Source organism: Aulonocara stuartgranti (genome assembly GCF_965226115.1).
Source record: "Aulonocara stuartgranti genome assembly, chromosome: 12".
In the NCBI taxonomy this organism is placed as follows: Eukaryota; Metazoa; Chordata; class Actinopteri; order Cichliformes; family Cichlidae; genus Aulonocara; species Aulonocara stuartgranti.
The window spans coordinates 23611045-23629690 of record NC_138948.1 but is presented as its reverse complement, the minus strand read 5'-3'; the positions used below and the strand labels follow the sequence as shown (position 1 = coordinate 23629690).

General features: G+C 39.0%; 1 protein-coding gene across 3 annotated transcripts in view; it reads left to right on the top strand.

The window, feature by feature from the left end:
* adgrv1 (adhesion G protein-coupled receptor V1) overlaps window positions 1-18646 on the top strand; it is a 129627-nt gene that overhangs the window by 70750 nt on the left and 40231 nt on the right. For 2 of the 3 annotated variants that reach the window (XM_082553996.1, XM_082553995.1), the window contains 6 exons: window positions 5210-5617; window positions 6116-6288; window positions 6426-6672; window positions 6847-6986; window positions 7854-8014; window positions 8153-8253. In XM_082553996.1, the coding sequence (XP_082410122.1) occupies window positions 5210-5617; window positions 6116-6288; window positions 6426-6672; window positions 6847-6986; window positions 7854-8014; window positions 8153-8253 (1230 nt within the window). The remainder of the gene's footprint in view (window positions 1-5209; window positions 5618-6115; window positions 6289-6425; window positions 6673-6846; window positions 6987-7853; window positions 8015-8152; window positions 8254-18646) is intronic. The other variant, XM_082553997.1, reaches the window with a different exon arrangement.

The window sequence follows — 18646 nt, the reverse complement described above, 5'->3', positions numbered from 1 at the left end:
GGTAAGCTACGGTGCTGCACCGCTTGATGGATTGTCAGAGCATTACGGCTACCGAGGAGCTTCGCGGAGTGATACGTACTGTGCTTCAACGTAATATTACCCTACTGTGTATAAGGACCATAAATGGCACCTGTTAAGAGACGTGGTTACGAAGAGGATTTCAAACTCAAGACTGTCAGTCACACAGTAGAAGTTGGGAACAGAGCAGCTGTGAAATCTGTCTTTGTTACTCAGCGTCTTTTAGTTTACATTTTGACTGCACAATTGTGAGCTTTTTGTTATGCACAAAAACAACATTGTTTTCTTTTATTTATGGAGCATTATTATTTAATAAATGCTCATAATTTATTTTTGAGTAAATCTTATGTACATCTATGCTCTTTGTTAATAAAAGTGCCTGTGTGACATCTGGGACACAGCTTTGACTAAGAACTCTCTTTTTGTTCTTACTTCATGGCTTTAAAAAAAAAAATCGAGATATATATCTTATATCGCCGTCCAGGTAAAAAATATCGAGATATGAATTTTGGGTCATATTGCCCAGCCCTACATGTGCGTATGAAAACAAAGGCACTGCGCATGCGCGTTTTACTCATATTCTATCGCGATATTTAATTTTCCTATCGTTGCCTAACATTATACCGGTATTACCGTGAACGGTATAATATTGCCCAGCCCTACTGCCTAGGACACATACAGGATGTCATGCTGAAATGTAAAGCACTTACAATAGAAGACAAACAACAAACTATTCCAGCCTAATTGATGACATTTATGGCATTTGCTTTCTGTGCTGACTGATATGCTGCTCAGTGCTTTGCTGCCTGCTTTTAAATCAGATGTCACTCTGAACATAAACACAAGCTACATGTGATGTCTCTGATGTGTATCTGTTTCTACCCGTGCTGATGCTAGCATGACTAAAGCTAGCCAAGCAGCAGTAAATATGTGAAGTAAGGAAGAAGGATATACTCATCAAACAAACAGGATCATAAGAATATAAAACCACGAGCACTACAAATGTAACAAATACGTTGACATAAAATGGCATGTTATTTGAAATCTACACGAAACAATGACACAACTACTTTTTTTCAATTTTTTCAATTTATTTATTTTTTACCAATTGTCCAAATTAGTCTGTGATTGGCCTGAGTGTGACAGAAATCATATTTATATACAACTAAATATGACTCAGCAAACATGTTTTAAATGGATGATTCCTCACTTGATGACGGATGATCCATTTCCATATTTGCTGAGTCTTAAATTTGATGTCAGTGAACTTACCAGTGGTTGGTGTAAAAAAAAAAAAAAAAAAAAAAAAAAAAAAGCCCCCAAATCCCCTATGAGCAAGCACTTTGCGACAGTGGAGAGGAAAAACTCCCTCTTAATGGGAAGAAACCTCTGACAGAACCGGGCTCAGGAAGGGGTGGCCTTCTGTCTCGACCAAGAGGGGTTCAAATGTTCACTGACAATTTAGTTGTATATAAATATGATTTTTAGGACTTGATGTTGACACCAATTATGTGAAATTGGGGACGCACACAGTTCCGCTTCTTCTTGTTCTTCTTCTTCTTACTTGGCGGAATCTCTGGCAGGCTCTTAACTTCATTCTCGAGTTCAGCCACCTTGACATTGAGCATTTTCTGTTTGTCTCGTAGACTTTGCAAAGATCCCTGTACAGAAAATGCAGCTGACTCTTCTTTTTCGATCTTCTGTTGTTCTGTGGTGTCTTTTTCTTTCTGAGGCTCCTGCAGAGACATTGCAGTGGATGGCAGTGAGTCCTCTTTTTCCATCTTCTCCTGTTCTCCAGTCTCGTTTTCTTTCAGAGGCTCACATTTATGCATTTCATTTGCAGCAGTGGAATTTTGTTCTTTGTGCTGCTGTGGGATTTTAAGTGAGCAATCTTTGGCCTCTTTCAGCTCTCGCTCAGGAGATTCTCTCTTCAAATCATGAAGGGCCTTGTTGGGGCAGAGCTGGGATTTCAGGTCACTGATTTCCAGGTTGAGTGTCTCCTGCTCCTGCCTATGTTTAACAGCCTGCTCTTCAAGCTGATTTTGAGCTGCTAGGAGCTGTTTCTGGAGCATCTCAATCTGCTCCTGCTGAATCCTACATTTGAGCTCAAATTCAGCCTCCTTAGAGGACTTCAGTCCTACAGAGTCAGTGTGTGAAGCCTCTGTGGTTGGAGTGGCAGACTCCACACACTGCTCTGTGGTAGGGTGGCTGATTTGGTCCTGCAGGGTAGCAATCACCTCATCCAATATGACAATAGCTTCATTGTCATTTGTGAGAGTGTCTGTCTCACTGATGTCATTGGGCTTATTACTAGAAGCCTCTTCCAGCTGCTCTATGAGGTCTTTAATTGTTTCCTCATAATTTCGCTTGTTCTCGTGAATTTCTTCACGAAGTTTGTTCACCTCAAGCTGGTGATAAGAGGCCCTCTTGTTTGCACCTACCATTTTACCGTAAAGGTTGTTCTGATGGTATTGGGAGGCTTCCAGTTGGTGTCTGAGAGCAGCAATCTCGTGCCAGGGATTAAACGGGGGTCTAAATGTGGGATTGGGTTGATATTGCCAAGTCCCTCCGTTAGGCACAGGGTTTGGTCTGCTGTGGTTCTTCCCATTTCCCTCTCTCTCCATGTCCTCCTTTGCATTTGAAATGGGGAGGGATTCAGCCTTTTCTTTTTCAGGAGTGGCTTCAGTGTTTTTTTGCACTTCTTCATTTTTCGGGTTTGCTCCATAACCCGTGGTGTTTTGAGCTTCAAGAAGCGCCCGGGCATTTGCCCGAGTAATTGGTCTTCTTGGTTCTTCAGCCACTCTTTTCTGTTTTTGCTTTTGTTGTTTCTTTGGTTTCACAACCGTTTCCTTTGGTGGTTGTGCCACAGGAGACTTTTCAGTATTTGGTTGTGCGGCTTTTTTTGCTTCTGCCATTGTAGATGCGTCAGCGTTTGCGTCTGCGTTTCTCTGCGTCTGCCTTGTCTTTGTTTTAACAACCAGGTTGTTTTGTGTTTCTGCCATCCGAGATCCACTGAAGTTGGTTGAATGTCTCCCCTATTTATAGGTTTTTCAGTAGAATGTGCACTGTGACATCACAGGCTGTTCCTGTGATGCGCTGTTCCTTTGAAGTGCCATGATTAGAACAATTCAAAATAAAATGCCCACAAACCTAATGTAAAGGAAAGGCTTTTATTTTGTAGCACATACTGAATTAACACTATAAAAGCTACTCTACAGGAATTGCAGTAAAAAATAAAACTAAAGAAAAATATGTTTTTTAAATGGTTGTTAAAAAAACTAACCAAAGTAGAAGACAACTGTTTAGTGGAAAGTATTCGACATTCTAGAGATTCTCAGGCATAATAACTTCTTTCATAATTTAAACAAGGACAGGTAGAAAACGTTCATATTTAGTGAAAGATATTTATTAACATTATCCAATGAGAGTTACTGAATGTCTGTAGGCAGTGAGATCTTGGTGGTTGCCGAGGCGACAGAATGTCATCTATGTTTTGTTTTAAATTCAGTTTCAATGCTGAATCTAAGAAACAACAGACTGCAGAGGGAGACTTTAATAGAGGTTTACTAACTCTTACTATCATATACATTGTGGAAAAATCTGTCTTTATTTAGCATAATATATTTGTTATAAGCACTAAATATGTTTGATGATTAACTGACGATGAACACTAACGTACCAAGCTGAAAATTCTGCTCACCAGTCAGCAGCTTATATTCACAAAAAACGGATAAATCTGCGATCCATGCAACTCTAACCAGCCAACAAAAACGTGTTCATAATACAAAACAAGTTTACTTTGTGAAATGTTAAAAGGTACAAAAAATAAAACAATAAAATAAAACAATATGTTTTCAAGACTTTTTCACAAGTTCCTATATCTCACTGAAATGTTACTCTGTAGCTGATTTCTCGTATTTTAAGTGTGATGAGAAATTTTGAGTAGAAACAAGACAAATATACTTGATAAGATTTTGAGTTTTTGCAGTGTATATGCAGCTGATTGGTTTGGTCTTTAACCAACATGGAATCATTTATGTTGGGCAGCTGTGGCTATGCGTACTAATCAGTGCTTCAGTCCCCAATGCTATCAGTCCACACGTCAAAGGGCAAGATACTGAACCTTCGATTGTCCCCAATGCATTTGGGTGTGAATGAAATGTATGACTATGACTTCTAGTTCAAAAAGGGCTATTTATGTATTTAAGTCCAGTTGTTGCTCATTCACTGTTACCTTGAACGTGTCATGCTATCACCACTCTGTGTAACAGATATTTCCTATATTAGCAAATATGTTTTACACTATTTACCTACTGAAATGAAATCGTAACTCCAGAAAAATGTTTAACTGTTTATTTCTGGACCAGTTAAGCTGACTTTAAGACCTTGGCTTTAATAGACATCTCATAGTGTACAGATCTATTTTTTATTATTTAAGCCATTTTGAGCAATTAAGCACCAAGACTTATTATATTAATTTTTTTCAGTCTTCTGCAAGGGTTTGTTATTATGAGCTTTTATCTAAGCTTTTTTTTTCCAACTACAAAAATACATTTTGTTTTGTTGCCTCTTATTTTGTCTGTCATGAATGCTTTTTATATATTTTAATACACGTAATGGTTTATTGATGAAGTACACAGACAGAGACCAAAGTTTTCCCCCTCTCCTCACCTCTTTAATCTCATCATCGCCCTCCTTCTCTATGAGGGATTATGATTAAAGATATCTGCACATAGCCCCAAGGCGTAAAGTATCTACTGGTGCTTGTACTTTTTGAAAGTGAAGATGAAAGATTGTTGAGTGCACTCTAAAAAAAATCAAAAACCTCACACGGCTGGGTCATCCGCTTTCATCTCTCAAAGCATTTTGTGAGACACCAGGTTTGCTGAATAATAAAAGCCCAGTCCCCATTTGGTTCACATTTTGGTTGTTTTCAGCCTAATTATCATGACTTGGGCAACTTCACTGGGCTTTATTTGCATTTAGACCATTGTATACCAAATGGAAGTTGTGCCTTTACAAGTTTAATGTATGATTTGTTCATTCTTTTCAGCTGAAAACTTTATATGTTGTGTCACCTTTTATACATTTCTTTAAATATGATGGTGGTTATATAACTCCATTCTTCACTTGCTCCTTTAATTAAGTCCAGCAGAGTTTAGCATGTTTTTATTTCTTTTTCTTCTTCTAGGAGCTTTCCAGAGAAGAGGTGGTGGGTCCATTTATAATCTGGCCTGCTGAAGCAGGGATGGACTTCCCTAAGCAGGAGGGCCAGCTGACTTTTGATGTGGGCAAACGTAACACATCACTGGAGATTTACCTAACACCTGACCGTGCCTCATCCTTACCCACACCTAAGCGCTTCCAAGTGGAACTATACAATCCAACAGGAGGTGCCACAGTACACTCCCAGTTTGGCCTGGCTAATGTGACTCTGGTGTCAAATGCAGCAAGTGAAGCTGTCTGGGTCTTACTGGACCAGTTGCATCAACCCCTTGAAACTCCTACATTGGACCTGGTGCTGCAGGGACTAATAGATAAAGTCAGTCCACCTCTCAATAATGAGCAGATGATCGCTGTGTTTGAAGGTCTGGGGAAGGTAAGCCCAATCATCTGGTTTTTATACCAAGAAAAAAAATTTTTTAATTACTGCATAAGTGTATAAAATATTGGATAATCTATGTGATTGCATGTGACTGTGAGTCAGTGTAGTTGTTTGTGTCTGTCAGCTTAGTTAAAGACCATACATCGCCTCCCATGAGCTACTTTGATAGCTCTGTGGACCAGTCTGTCATTCATTAGTTCTCACTTAATAAGATTGCTGCTATCATGAAGTTGAAATTAGAATCTATTTATTGCATCTTCTTAACCAGCTGCACAAAAGAATAAACAGAATATACAGGGACATGTTTAGAAAGAGTAAATAAGAAGTAGGGACTACAGAGAAAAATGCATTCTGAGCACACACAATGCGCATGACCCTGAAGGTCAAACTAAAGAAAGTAACTCAGGTGAGTGCTTTGGATGTGTGAATAACAGCACTAAAGTTTACTCAGAGCTCCTCAGTCTTTCTCATCCTTTCTGTCTTCTGAGCCAGGTGCTTGCAGAGGCAGAAAGAGCTCCTTTACAGAACAACAGCCGGAATTTGACCTATAACCTGTTGTGTGCCTTGGCCAATCCCAGTCGAGTCGACACTCGAGGTGTCAGCCACCTTGCTGAGGTGGCGGAGCGATTTGCATTCTCCCTCCTTAAACATAGTCAGTGTGAGATGTGAGTGTCCTAAATGTTCTAAATGAGTGAAGAGTTGCATGGTACACCTTATTGTAATACAGATGAATATTACCTCACAAATTAATGTTAAATCGTGCTTGGATTTACAATTTCTTCTTTGTAAAATTTTTCTCCAGAAAGGTTACAGTCCTGGAAACTTGTCCGTATATGAACATCTCTGCCTTCCAGTGGTACCCCACAGAAATTAATGGATACAAGTTCAGGGGCCGTAATGCAGACTTCTTCCAGCTCCCAAATACTCTGCTGCCAGTACCAGCAGTTTTAACTGCGGACTGCGGCAACCTCAACAGGATGCAGCTGACCGAGTTTAGAAATGAACATTGGTTTCGCACCAGTGATGCAGCTACTGCTCTCAATGGGAAAGTAGGTGCTGGGACACTGACTTCATTGAAAAATCATGAGCAATTGTTAAAATGTCAAAATCTCCTTTTCTTTTTTTAAACAGCAGGTGGCAGTATGGCTCTGATATAAAGCAGCCATTAATCTGGTGGCTGCTCTGCAACTGAACCGTCTTCTGTTGTATCTGGTTATACGTAGGTATTCTCAGCCAGTCTCCAGGGCAGAGGGTCACGACCTCTGGAAGATGGCAACGAGGTGGTGTATCGTATCCACAGCCCCGGTCAGCAGGTTAAACCAGGCCAGTCTCAGTGCCTTCTCTGGAACCAGACCACTGGAAGGTAACAAAAACACATTAAATGAGATTCAAGCTTAACTGTTTCTCAGATAGACTAAAAATAGAACGTGCACATTATATACAAAAATATAAGATGTATATTTTTATTTATATACAAATATTTCCATTTATTTTTGTTACCTGATAATATCAGTTGCTGAGGTTTTTTCTAGTTCTAGTGTCTGCCTACTAATTTATTTTTTACTCGACGTAATTTAGCTCAACCAGTGTACTGCTTTCCTTATTTAAGACTACACATGGCTTGATTAGCATCTAAAGAAGGCCTCTGTTTGTCTTCCTTATACTTATTTTGGGTAATAGTTTGCTAAATAAAGGGCAGAGTTCCTAGTTTGTCCTCTCAATAAGGCCTCTCTGTGGCTGATGCCGTATCTTTCTCCTTTATATCTACACATTCAGTCTCCTGCACGCTGAATCATCCCACATTGAGTTACTTTGTTGAGGACATTCCTGGGGATTGAAATTGGACTTGGCAGGAACACAGTGTTTTTTGGCAGGTTTGGTTTGGACAGAGCAGCTACTTGGAGGACGTACCCCAGGAAGCAAAATTTATTATGCAAGTGATACCAAGAGAGAGCAAAATATGGAGAGAGAGAGAGAGTCAGAATCACAGTAACAGTGAATCTAACACAAACATGGTTATGCTCTGGTTTGTCTCACACATTCTTTGCAAAGTAAAGGTTACTGTAGATAATAATAAAACAAACTCAAAGAAGCCAAAATGTCAGAGAACAAAAGCACACAATCATGGGCATGGTTAGACTCATTGCCCTTTGTATTTGCTTTGCTCGTATTTTGTTATATTCTGTTGTAGTGTCTCGTCTCTTATTGTCTCTTTTTGTCTTCCCTTTAGCTGGTCATCAAATGGTCAATACTGCAGGGTTGTGAAAGAAAGTGGGAATTATGTTGAGTGTGCATGCACGCACTTGTCTATCTATGCAGCCCATGCTGAGTTTGCAAAGCTTGCATCCTACAATGAAGCCTTCTTTGCCTCAGGATTTATCTGTATCTCAGGTACAACACACTCTCCCCTTGAGTTCTCATCTTTTTACCCTCCTTGTGGAGTTTCCATATGTACATCCCCACTTGTATAAATGGATTCAAATAAATCACTTAATTAAGTATCATTAATGCTGACTTCTCTGTCTACAGGCTTTGCATTGGCCATAATATCCCATGTGCTGTGCTCCCGTTTCCCCATGTTTGCTGCCAAACTGCTCACTCACATGATGGTGAGCTGCCTTGGAACTCAGGTAAAGCATTAGTTTGGATCTTGTTCTGCTTTTAAACTCTGAATGCAGCATTAGTTTCTTTGGTATTCTCATCTCTTTGCATCAGGTGCAAATGTACATGACAGGGCACCTCTGGGAATTGTTGTTGAGGCATCCATTTCTCTGTGCTCCAGTAGACCAGCATATTAGATATATGTGGGTTGCAAACATTAACACAGCACTCATACGTGGATTCATTCGCTTAGAGCATTTTAAAGCTGCTCACTGTGCACTCACTCACACACCCACAGTCACACGTCGCACGCTAGACATGTCGCGGATATTTTCTTGGAAATGTGCATGGATGCGAACATCATCCAGTGTCATCGTTTGCGTAGTTTGCGGGTTGGTGCGTCCTGACAACGCAACCATGCCCCCCGCACCCTCACCCATTAAAAACGCAAGCTGTCACATAACCATTGAGCGAGGTAGATATGTGGCTACAGGTGGTCCTGATCAAGTGTGTGTGTTTGTGTGTGTGCATGTGTGCTTGCGTGACTGAGTGCGGGACTGGTAATTTTCCACTGGTCCCCCTCTCTTTGGTTGACAAACACAAGTCATTTCTAAAGAGGTCCCTGGGGGCTAGCCACCTCGGAGTAGACCCGTTTATGGCCCAGGCAGAGCCCCTGAACCTAAAAGGGTTTTGGATGGAAAATTCCACCCTGTTCTCTTTCCTAGTTTGTACGTTACTGTATAATAATGCCTTCTTCCTCGATAGTGCGTGTGTCTAACTTTGGTCTAGGGATTCGAAATGTTTGCATTTTTCTAGCCTTTTAGTCAAAGCCAGCTGTGAAAAGCTTGCTGAAGGCCTATCTGATTGTAGGTTCTGATGTTAAAATGTAGCCTTTAAGCGGTCTTTTGTTAGTGCTGGAAGTATTTCGGAGATAATGATGGGTGGGATGTGCTGAATTGAATTAGATCAAGTCACATCTTGTCTTCACTTATTCAGTTTAGCTTGTATGTCAAGTGGCTTGCTGAAAAAACTCTTTTTCTTATATAAATCACTTGGAGCAGATTTCTTTAGACAGTCTGATTTCTTTCTTTCTTTCTTTTATTTTTAAATAATTATCCACAAAGTGGATGACACATGTATTTGGACATAAATCAATTACCTCAACAATTTGCCAGGAGGGTCCTTTTTTATAACTGTTCTGTCAGAATATTTACCACTTAATGTCTTGAAAATGTTGCATATTCACAAAGAGGACTCTGTTTTTCTGTTTGTTTTTGTTAAAAATGCTACCTGTCAATCAAGAATGTTAATTGCATTCATCTAATCCTTCTGCAAACGTGTCATTTAAAGAAAGAGAGAGATGCTTTGTTCTTGCAAGCTCATAGTCAGCTTTTCCTGGTCAAGCTGTGGCTATCACTGATACAGTGACAGTGCTGTTTTTCTTCTTTTTATATATATCAGAATAGATGCCAAATGTTATTAGTAACACAAATGTCTCCCATATTTGTGGGTTGTAGCTCACACATCACCACTGATTTGAAGGATCATATCCAACTCCAACCACCTCTGGCAGGCAGGGTATGCCATCTGTGTTGGCTGTAATCATTCACTGAGTTTGCCCTCTCTGTGGAGAAAATTAGAGCTGCCAGTTTGATGAATTTCTCTCTGCATCTGCTACCGTACACTGAAGAGAACTTACATAATACTTCACCTCTCTTAAACAGTCTGTAAGTTGAGTGACGAAGCAGGATTTGGGGTTAGCGAGGCAACCCTGGCTTTTCAAGGTAGCAGTTAGCAGCAGACCAGTGCTTATAAAACTACCATCTGCTGACCAATCAGTTGCACTGGGTGGATCTAGCTTTCCTTATCACAGGCAATTTTAAGGCCATTCCACTGTTCTCTAATCCTCTGCGTATCAAAAGAATCTTGTGCTGATCTTTTAAGATTTGCAAGTAATCATTTTCATTGTTTAAAGTCATGATTTTAAATGTGTTCTTTACTTGTTTGGCAAAGGTTTTTAGCATACTTCTGAAATTTTCCTGTACACACTGAGAATGAATCTAAGAAACACATTCATTAAATGAAATACTCTGTTGTAATTAGATTCAGATTTACTCGTGCTTCTCAGTGCTTCTCTGACAAGTCAGTATAAACTGGACAGATAGCTAACATGAGCGACCAAATAAAGACTTGATACTTGACTTAAATATACAGTTTAAGCCCAGAATAGAAATAAAAACCTGTTTGGTATCTACCTCTTTTAATATTACAGGTACACTTCAGTAAGTATGTATTAATTTAAAAGATAAATTGTACATTCTCCGTGAAAATTCTCTCAACTTTATTGTGTAATAAACTGTAACAACTAAACCATGTGTTTCAAATGCAACTGATCACATGAATAAATAAGCAGCCACGGTAGAAGAAAGCAGCTGCAGAAGAAAAGTCTGTGACTCCTTTGAGATATTCTGTATATCTACATAAATATCAGTTAAAATATCAACTGACCTTTTTTATTATTTTATGATACAAGATACAAAATAAGATAAAGAAAGCTAAGTAAACCAAATGTGTCAAAAATATTAGACTTTGGAAATCTTTGGAATGTTCTGGACAGTCTGAACTTCATAACACAATCAAGAAAATTAATCTTGGGTTTGATTTGAAAGCACTTCAGAAAAAATGTTAATTGATTATCTTGAGACTAAAAAGATTTGCAGAACCATTTCTGAAGATTTCGACCTCCTACAACATACCGTCAGAAAGACTGTGTACTAATCAAGTAAATATAAAACTATTGCTACCCTCCCAAGAGTTGAAACAACAAAGATCACAATAAGAATGATGCGTGTAATAGTCTGGGAGGCCATAAAGGAGCTCCTAATTACTTCTAAACAGTTAAAGGGCTGTAAGAAGAAAGTCTGTTTTGCTGCATCTGGGCCACGGTGGCTTGTAATCATTAAGTGAGTAAGGTATCATACCAAAGAATGGCCAGAGAAGAAGAATAAAGATAGTATGTTGCAAACGTGAGATCAAAGTTGTAACCCTTCTCCAAAATAAATGTTTTGGAGGGATTTGAAGCACACAGTAGGGAGGAAAGGCACCTCATGTACATTCCTCATTCCTGAGTTCAGGGGGATATGAGCAATATTGGCAAAGCTTACTCCAACTTAACGTGCAGGAATGATCAGCCCTTATCTGAACCAGTTAGTGGTTAGTTTCGTTTAAGTGTCCCATTCTTTTCTCCCTCACAAATATTTAATACTGGATCGGTTTCCTTTATGAATGCTAGCAGCAATCATTTTTAATTGGGTTTAATTTTTCTACTTTACAGATTTTTGGGGGCTGAAACTCTGTTGGTTGTTTAGATGTGCTTGTCTAGTTAAACATGTAAAAATATACTCTTTATTCCTTTTACTGTAACTATACAAACAACCTAGCATGAGCAAGCAGGATAGTTTCTTAAACATATTTAAATCTTTTAAATCAAGAAAACAATTTACAAAAGAACCATCCATCTATCCATCCATCCATTCTCTTCGCTTAACCTTATCCTTCTCAGGGGGGCGCTAGAGAATATCTGAGCTTTCATAGGGCGAGAGGCAGGTACACCCTGGACAGGTTGCCAATCTGACGCAGGGCTAGCACATATAACGATACACATTCACATCTATGGACAATTTAGAATTACCAGTTAACCTAACCTCACTACTTTGATGTCTTTGGACTGTGGGAGAACATGCAAACCCCACACAGAAAGGCCACGGATGGTGGCCAGATGGTGGAGTGGAACTCTGGACCTTCTTGATGTGTGAGGCAACAGTGCTAGCCACCATTAATAGTCAATGCATTAATTTATTTTACAGTCACAACGATATATTTTTTAGACTTTACTGAGAGAAAAATGCTTAATTGCACACTCGCTGCATTTCACCATTATCTAAGACTGAATTTGAACTTATGTCACCCAACAGTGACCACTAGAGGGAGCGTAACACTATCAAATAAAGCCAGAATTTAGACAAATTATAGTAATTAGCTGCTTGCGTGTTAATAATATGACAATGATATACTATATAAAATTGTATTTGCATTGTATTTATAAGACTTCTGGACCTGTCTGTGTGAGTATATAGCTAGATTCAGGAAGTACTGTGTTGTCTTACCTGAGGGGCACTGCCTTGCACAACTGAGGTTATTAGGTTTAATGACGCCAAATAACAAAAATACATTTTTAAATGAGAAAGTGGAGCCTTCTGGTTCAGTTTGTGTAGTTTAATTGCATTACTGTCTCAGTATTTTTGCTGTCGTGCTTTTTACCTCTTTAGTATTTAGTTAGAAAATGCCAAAGACCCAAGGGCACCAGAGGTAGGACATTTAATTGCTAAATCACCATGAAAACTAAGACAGCAGTGCTGGTACAAGCAAGAGAGGCAGATGATGAAGCAAACAGGACTGAGATGAAAGAGAAGATTGCACAAACTTTTAACTTTACTATGATATTATATCCAGATTGTGTGATGTGATGTTTACCATCTTAAAGGAGAAGAAAATGTCAATCAGATTTCTACAAACTATTGCAGCACATCTTGAGTAATGTGTGTTCTAATATGTGTTTCTTAATCTTCTGGGATTTTTTTTTCAAATGTATAAAGCTCAGACTGTATACGTTTAGATATATAGGTTTAGTAAGAGGACTCATCCAGCAGTACTGCAGACACAAAATCTTGCTGAAGGTGTTTTATAGTCAGACAGGTTGGAACTGATCTGGGCCAGTAATAAGACACCTACAGGCAGTGGCCACTGTCAAGGCCACTGCGTCAGGACTCCGACTGAGAAGAAAATAAAAATTTGTCACATCCGCTGTAGGTGTGTCGGCCTGTCTATCTGTTTTTGTCTGAGTGTAAATTTAACAGTGTGCTACATAAGTACTGGTCGTATATGCACAATTATTTTGTTTTACATTGACAGATATTGCTTAGATGCTTAGAGATGGAAAAATGAAAAAGAAAACTAAATGGCATTAAATAGGAAAATTGAAATTTTCAGGGTTTTGTTTGCTTTGGAATATGCTCCTTTATTTTATTTTGAAAAGATTATCATAGGGTTGGGGAAGAAATGGAGAAAGACCTGTTACCGTATGGTTAGACTTGTTTAGGAGGTTGTCTTATCCTGATAGTATGATAGATAATGACTTTCAAAAATAAAATTAAATGAATATAATATAATTATGAAGTACATTCTGTGCAATAGAATGTGAAAATATATGTGTTTCCATGGTTATTCCTGATCAATTGTATATTCTTTCTAAGCAGATCTTAGAATCGACAGTGTCAGCAATAAAATAAGAACCTATTGTCCAGTTAAATACATAAATATAAATACATAACTGAAGATCCAAAAACAAACCGCAACTGAAGGTGGCTGAACATCTCAAGAGAGGAAACACAATAGGTGATGATATCCATGGGTTCTAGACTTGAGGCAGTGATTGACTGCAAATGTTTTAATCCAAATATTAAAAATAATTCTTATACTCACTGTTATGAAAGCATAATGATTGTTTGGTGTTGTCCACTTATTTATGAGCATCTGAACACGGGGACCAATGCTGTACTTCTTAAATAGTTAGTTAAAATGAAAAATTAGAGTTTTGTTTAATATAATAATATAAATTCTTATATTGGATGTATATATTTACTTGTCAAAAACACAATGGAATGGAAATGTGGGCATGCTTGAACACATCCAGTTTCTGTATGCGGGAAAAAAATTATATATATATAAAAAATACTATTAAATTACTCTTCCTTTGGGATTAAACAGCCCACCGCCACGTCTCAGACAGACATTCCCACACACATTCAGTAAAGTGTTTACCCCTGTGTTGCCATTGCTTTATTCCAGTACATGGGAGGTGTTTAGGTGACTCTTACTTCTGGTTATAAAGGATTTCCTGTTAGCTCTGGGACCAAATCCAGCATTCAGAAGTCTGCCCTTGTATCCACATGCACAAAGTCACACACACATAAACACTACGCCAACTCTTTTTCCTCTTGCACAACAACCACTGCTGTCATTTCCCATCTCTGAGGAGAATACAGAAGTTGTGTGCTTGCTGACAAGATTCCTAAAAGTTCCTGTCTGTCGTCACTGTGTATGTGCATGTGGTGAAGGAGTGGGGTAGGGTTTGAACGAATGCATGCAGTTTCTCAGGTGTTCAGGGAGGGGAGACGTATGAAATGTGTGGTCAAAGACGTAGTTTTGTACAGAAGATAAGATCAGCATGAGTCTTTCTGAGACTCTGTTTTTCCTGAGGAAATGTATCTGTTCCCGTCATGAATCAGTAGACATTGGGGGGTTTTGAATGTCTTTTAGGGTCTGATTCTCTGGTTGACGTCAGAGTACATGCCTAGCTTGTCCTATTATGTGTTTAAACCCACAAGAGTTTATAAATCAGAACACAAAAGAAGGAAAATAGCAAGAAAACATAATGGTTACCAGCCTGTCCCTCTCAGACAAATGTCTCAAATTTTGTACAGTTTCTATCTAAATCTTAGGGTGTTATTGTTTCATGCAGTTATTAATCAGAATCAGAATCAGAATCAGAATACTTTATTGATCCCTGGGGGAAATTATTTTTTGTTACAGTGCTCCATTTTAAACCAACATTAAGACAAGACAGACAATACGCTAACTAAGAATTAAAAAGTCAATAGCAGGCTAAAACACAGCATGTCCCTATTAAATGCATTACTGTCTCAGAGTTGAGCAAATGGCACACAAGGTATTTAAGGGTATAAGTGTCAGTAGCTGAGGCCTGTGTCACCGTTTGTGTATGGGTTCCAGGAAATGCTCATGTTGCAGGAGCCACGGTGTGTATGTGTGTGTGTGTGTGTGTGTGTGTGTGTAACAGAACAGTGGAGGGGTAAGGAAGGCCTTTTGGGAGATACTCTACTCGAACACCTCGTGCCTTTGTTTCCCTAGCTCCTCTTATCTTAATTTGTTCCATCTATTGTTAAAGTCAGCAGCATTTTTCTTCTACACGCTCACTATTCATTGTGTCCATGTCTCTTACCTGTTACTGAAAAATGAGCCAACACTGTACAGTAATAGCCAACTGCCTGACTTTCTCTTACCTTCATTTCCTTATGTTCATCTGTTTTTTCTGTTTCTCTGATTTCCCCTTCTTTCACCGCTTTTACATGACAAAATACTGAGTAGTGTCCCTTCTTCTATTCTTTGTCCCCTTTATCATTCTGGCAGCAGGTAGCCTTTGCTTGGAGCTGTGACATTACCAGCAAAAGGCTGTTTCACTCTGTCTCTGTCTCTTCTTTCTAACCCTCTAAAGGTGGCTGGGTGTAACTGGTGTGACTCATTAGTTTAAACAATGACAGTATATGTAGATGTAGCAAAACAGTCTGCAGGCTGTGGATTACCCTGAAGAAAGAGTACAGAGTACACACAGGAGACAACATTTATTTTTACCACAATAGCAAATTAAACACAAGGTAATGAGAATGCACACAGGCTCAGCTCACCTGTACAATAACCCACAGGTTAAGCAGATATGCAACACTTCTGCTGACATGTTGTTCCTTAGGGTTTGTGTTCGAGCACACTACTGCAGATAAAGAAGAGTGAGTGATTCTCAGACATAAACCACTTGTGATAATTGGACTCTCTATCCCTGGCTCAGTTCGCTGAAACACTCAGGCTAAATCCCCCTTCTGCCACCACAGTATGAAAATCAGCCCTGTTTAAATGAATGACGTCAGTCTATTTTCTTTCCTGCATTTTCTTTGCAAAATTTTTGAGCATCAACCGGCTTTTTAAGATCATGCCACAGCATCTCAATTGGATTCAGGTCAGAAGTTTGAGTAAGGCACTCTGAACTCGTCTTTTTTTTTCTTAAGCCTTTCAGAGGTGGACTTGCAAGTCTGTTTGGGATCATTGTCCTGCTGCAGAACCCAAGTGTTCAGCTTGAGCTCATGAACAGATAGTCGGAAATTCTCCTTCAGGATGTTTTGGTAGACAGCAGAATTCATGGTTAGATTTACCACAACAAGTCTTCCAGGTCCCGAGGCAGCAAAACATTCCCACTCTACCACCTACTATATTTTACTGTTAGTAGGATGTGTTATATAAATGCTATGTTATTCTTATGCTAGATGCAACGTGACTCAAACCTTCCAAAAAGTTCAGCTTTTGTCTCGACAGTTCACAGAATATTTTCCCCCAAAAATGTGGATGATCAAGATGTTTTTGGCAAATGTAAGACGAGCCTTTGTATCTCTTTTGGTCAGCAGTGTTTTTTGTCTTGAACTCTCCCATGGCTGCAATTGTTGCCCAGTCTCTTTCTTATTGATGAATCATGAACTCTGACTTTAAGCGAGACATGTAGAAGCTTGATGTTGTTCTGGGTTCTTTTTTGACCTCCTGGATAAGTTGTCGATGTGCTCTTGGAGTAATTTTGGTCGGCCGGTCATTCCTCGGAAGCTTCATCACTGTTCCAAGTTTTTTCCATTTATGTATAATCAGGGCTGGACTGGGCAAAAAATCGGCCCGGGCATTTTGACTAGAGACCGGCCCACCAGGTATTATAGGAAAAACCATAAATCCTTTGAATGCAAACAAACGTCGTTGTAACAGTGATGTACACTGTCTTGTTGGTATATATTTATCAGTCTAATAAACTTAAACCTACACCATCCTCCCTATTCTGGTATTCTAAACAATACCCGAAAGTAGACTGCTTGGTCGAGTTAACCTCCTGAACTATCTACAACACAAGGTGAAAACCTGAAATTAAGACAGAGAAGACTAGAGGTGAGACATGACCATTACTGATTACTTATGACAGATTTAGATATATTTTCATAAACTATTCATTTACCACATCAATAAACAGCATGGCAGAGCAAAATATTTTTTCTAACATGGCAACCTTTAAAAAGTGAAAGGAGACAGAAAGACAGGTGAGAAAGAATAAAACTTAATTGACTTTTTGATGGCATTTTACACACAGTACTGGTACAGTATCTAGAAAATGTGGGAAAATACTGGCATCCTATACAGTACTTAGCTACTTCTGAAGAAATTATGATGAGACCCTAAAAAAATTACTATGTACAATAATGGATTTCTATACATTTTACATCAGATGAAAACGTTTGTTGTAAGATTCAGATAATTATTTATTCAAAGTTTTTAAATGACATAAGAAAGAAAAGTATTTCTTTGTGCCCCCTTTCCCTTTTAATGCCCTACCTGCCCCCCTGGCAAAACTTTGCTAGACCCGCCCCTGCACAGTTACCAGCTGTCAGCTACATAAAAAAGGATCCTGGTGTTATTTGTCTCTCAGAAACAGTTCATAACTTCCCTTCAACTCATTCATGTCACCTAAAAGGTAAACCTGTTTCTCCATCACCTGTTCAGCTCTGATAATTCAGTAACGACATCTCCTGGTTTCATCTTCATGTTTCCCTCTCACCAGATAACCAAACCGATATCATGACCAGCAGGTTTACAGCTGTGGCTCCAGCAAACATCAACTGATACTATAAATTAATATTAAATAAATTTTTACAACAGCTGATCAAGTTTAAACGTGCTGCTGTTGTTTAAGCGCGACATCCGCTGGTTATCGCAAAGTGGGCGATAAACAAACAAGAGAGAAAAGCCGATTAGCTGATCATTGATCAGTTTCATGATTGAAGTAGAAACAGGAGAGGGAGGGGAGAGAATGACAGGAGAAGAGGCAGCTGTGCAGCAAAGACACAGAATAAATCCAGCTTTGTGTCTTTTTCAAACTGTGTTCCTTTTCACCTCAAAACGAAACGCGCAATATTTTCTCTGAATACGAGACGATTCCGTTTTTTTACGGGACGGTTGGAAACTAATAACTAACCTTATAAATAGAATAAGATAAAACAAGTTCAACATCAATAAAATCATAGCACCTGCCCAGCTGTATATAAACTCCGTCATGCTAGCTAGTACGCAGTACGAGTTGTTGTAACTGACTGTAAAAAGTCAGCATAACGAAAATAAACTCCACCTAAACTTGGTTTATATCTGACCCAGATAGCCTGCAGGTCATAACTTCTTACCTGAAGTTCAGTTCACATATCATACTGATATGAATCATAGTATATTATGGAATTCCAAAAATGGCTGCCAGGACAGCTGCCACCACACTGATGTGACACACTACAAATCAACTCTTTGATGCTCAGTGCTGAGTCTGCACAATAACCTGCACTTAAACATTCATTAAATATCACGTACACATATACACATACTGTCCCTCAAGAAGACACTGAGAAAAAATATAGAATAAGATTGAGACTGTAACTTTGCCATAAGTCATAGGTGTCAAACTCTGGCCCGCGGGCCAAATTTGGCCTAATTACATTTGGC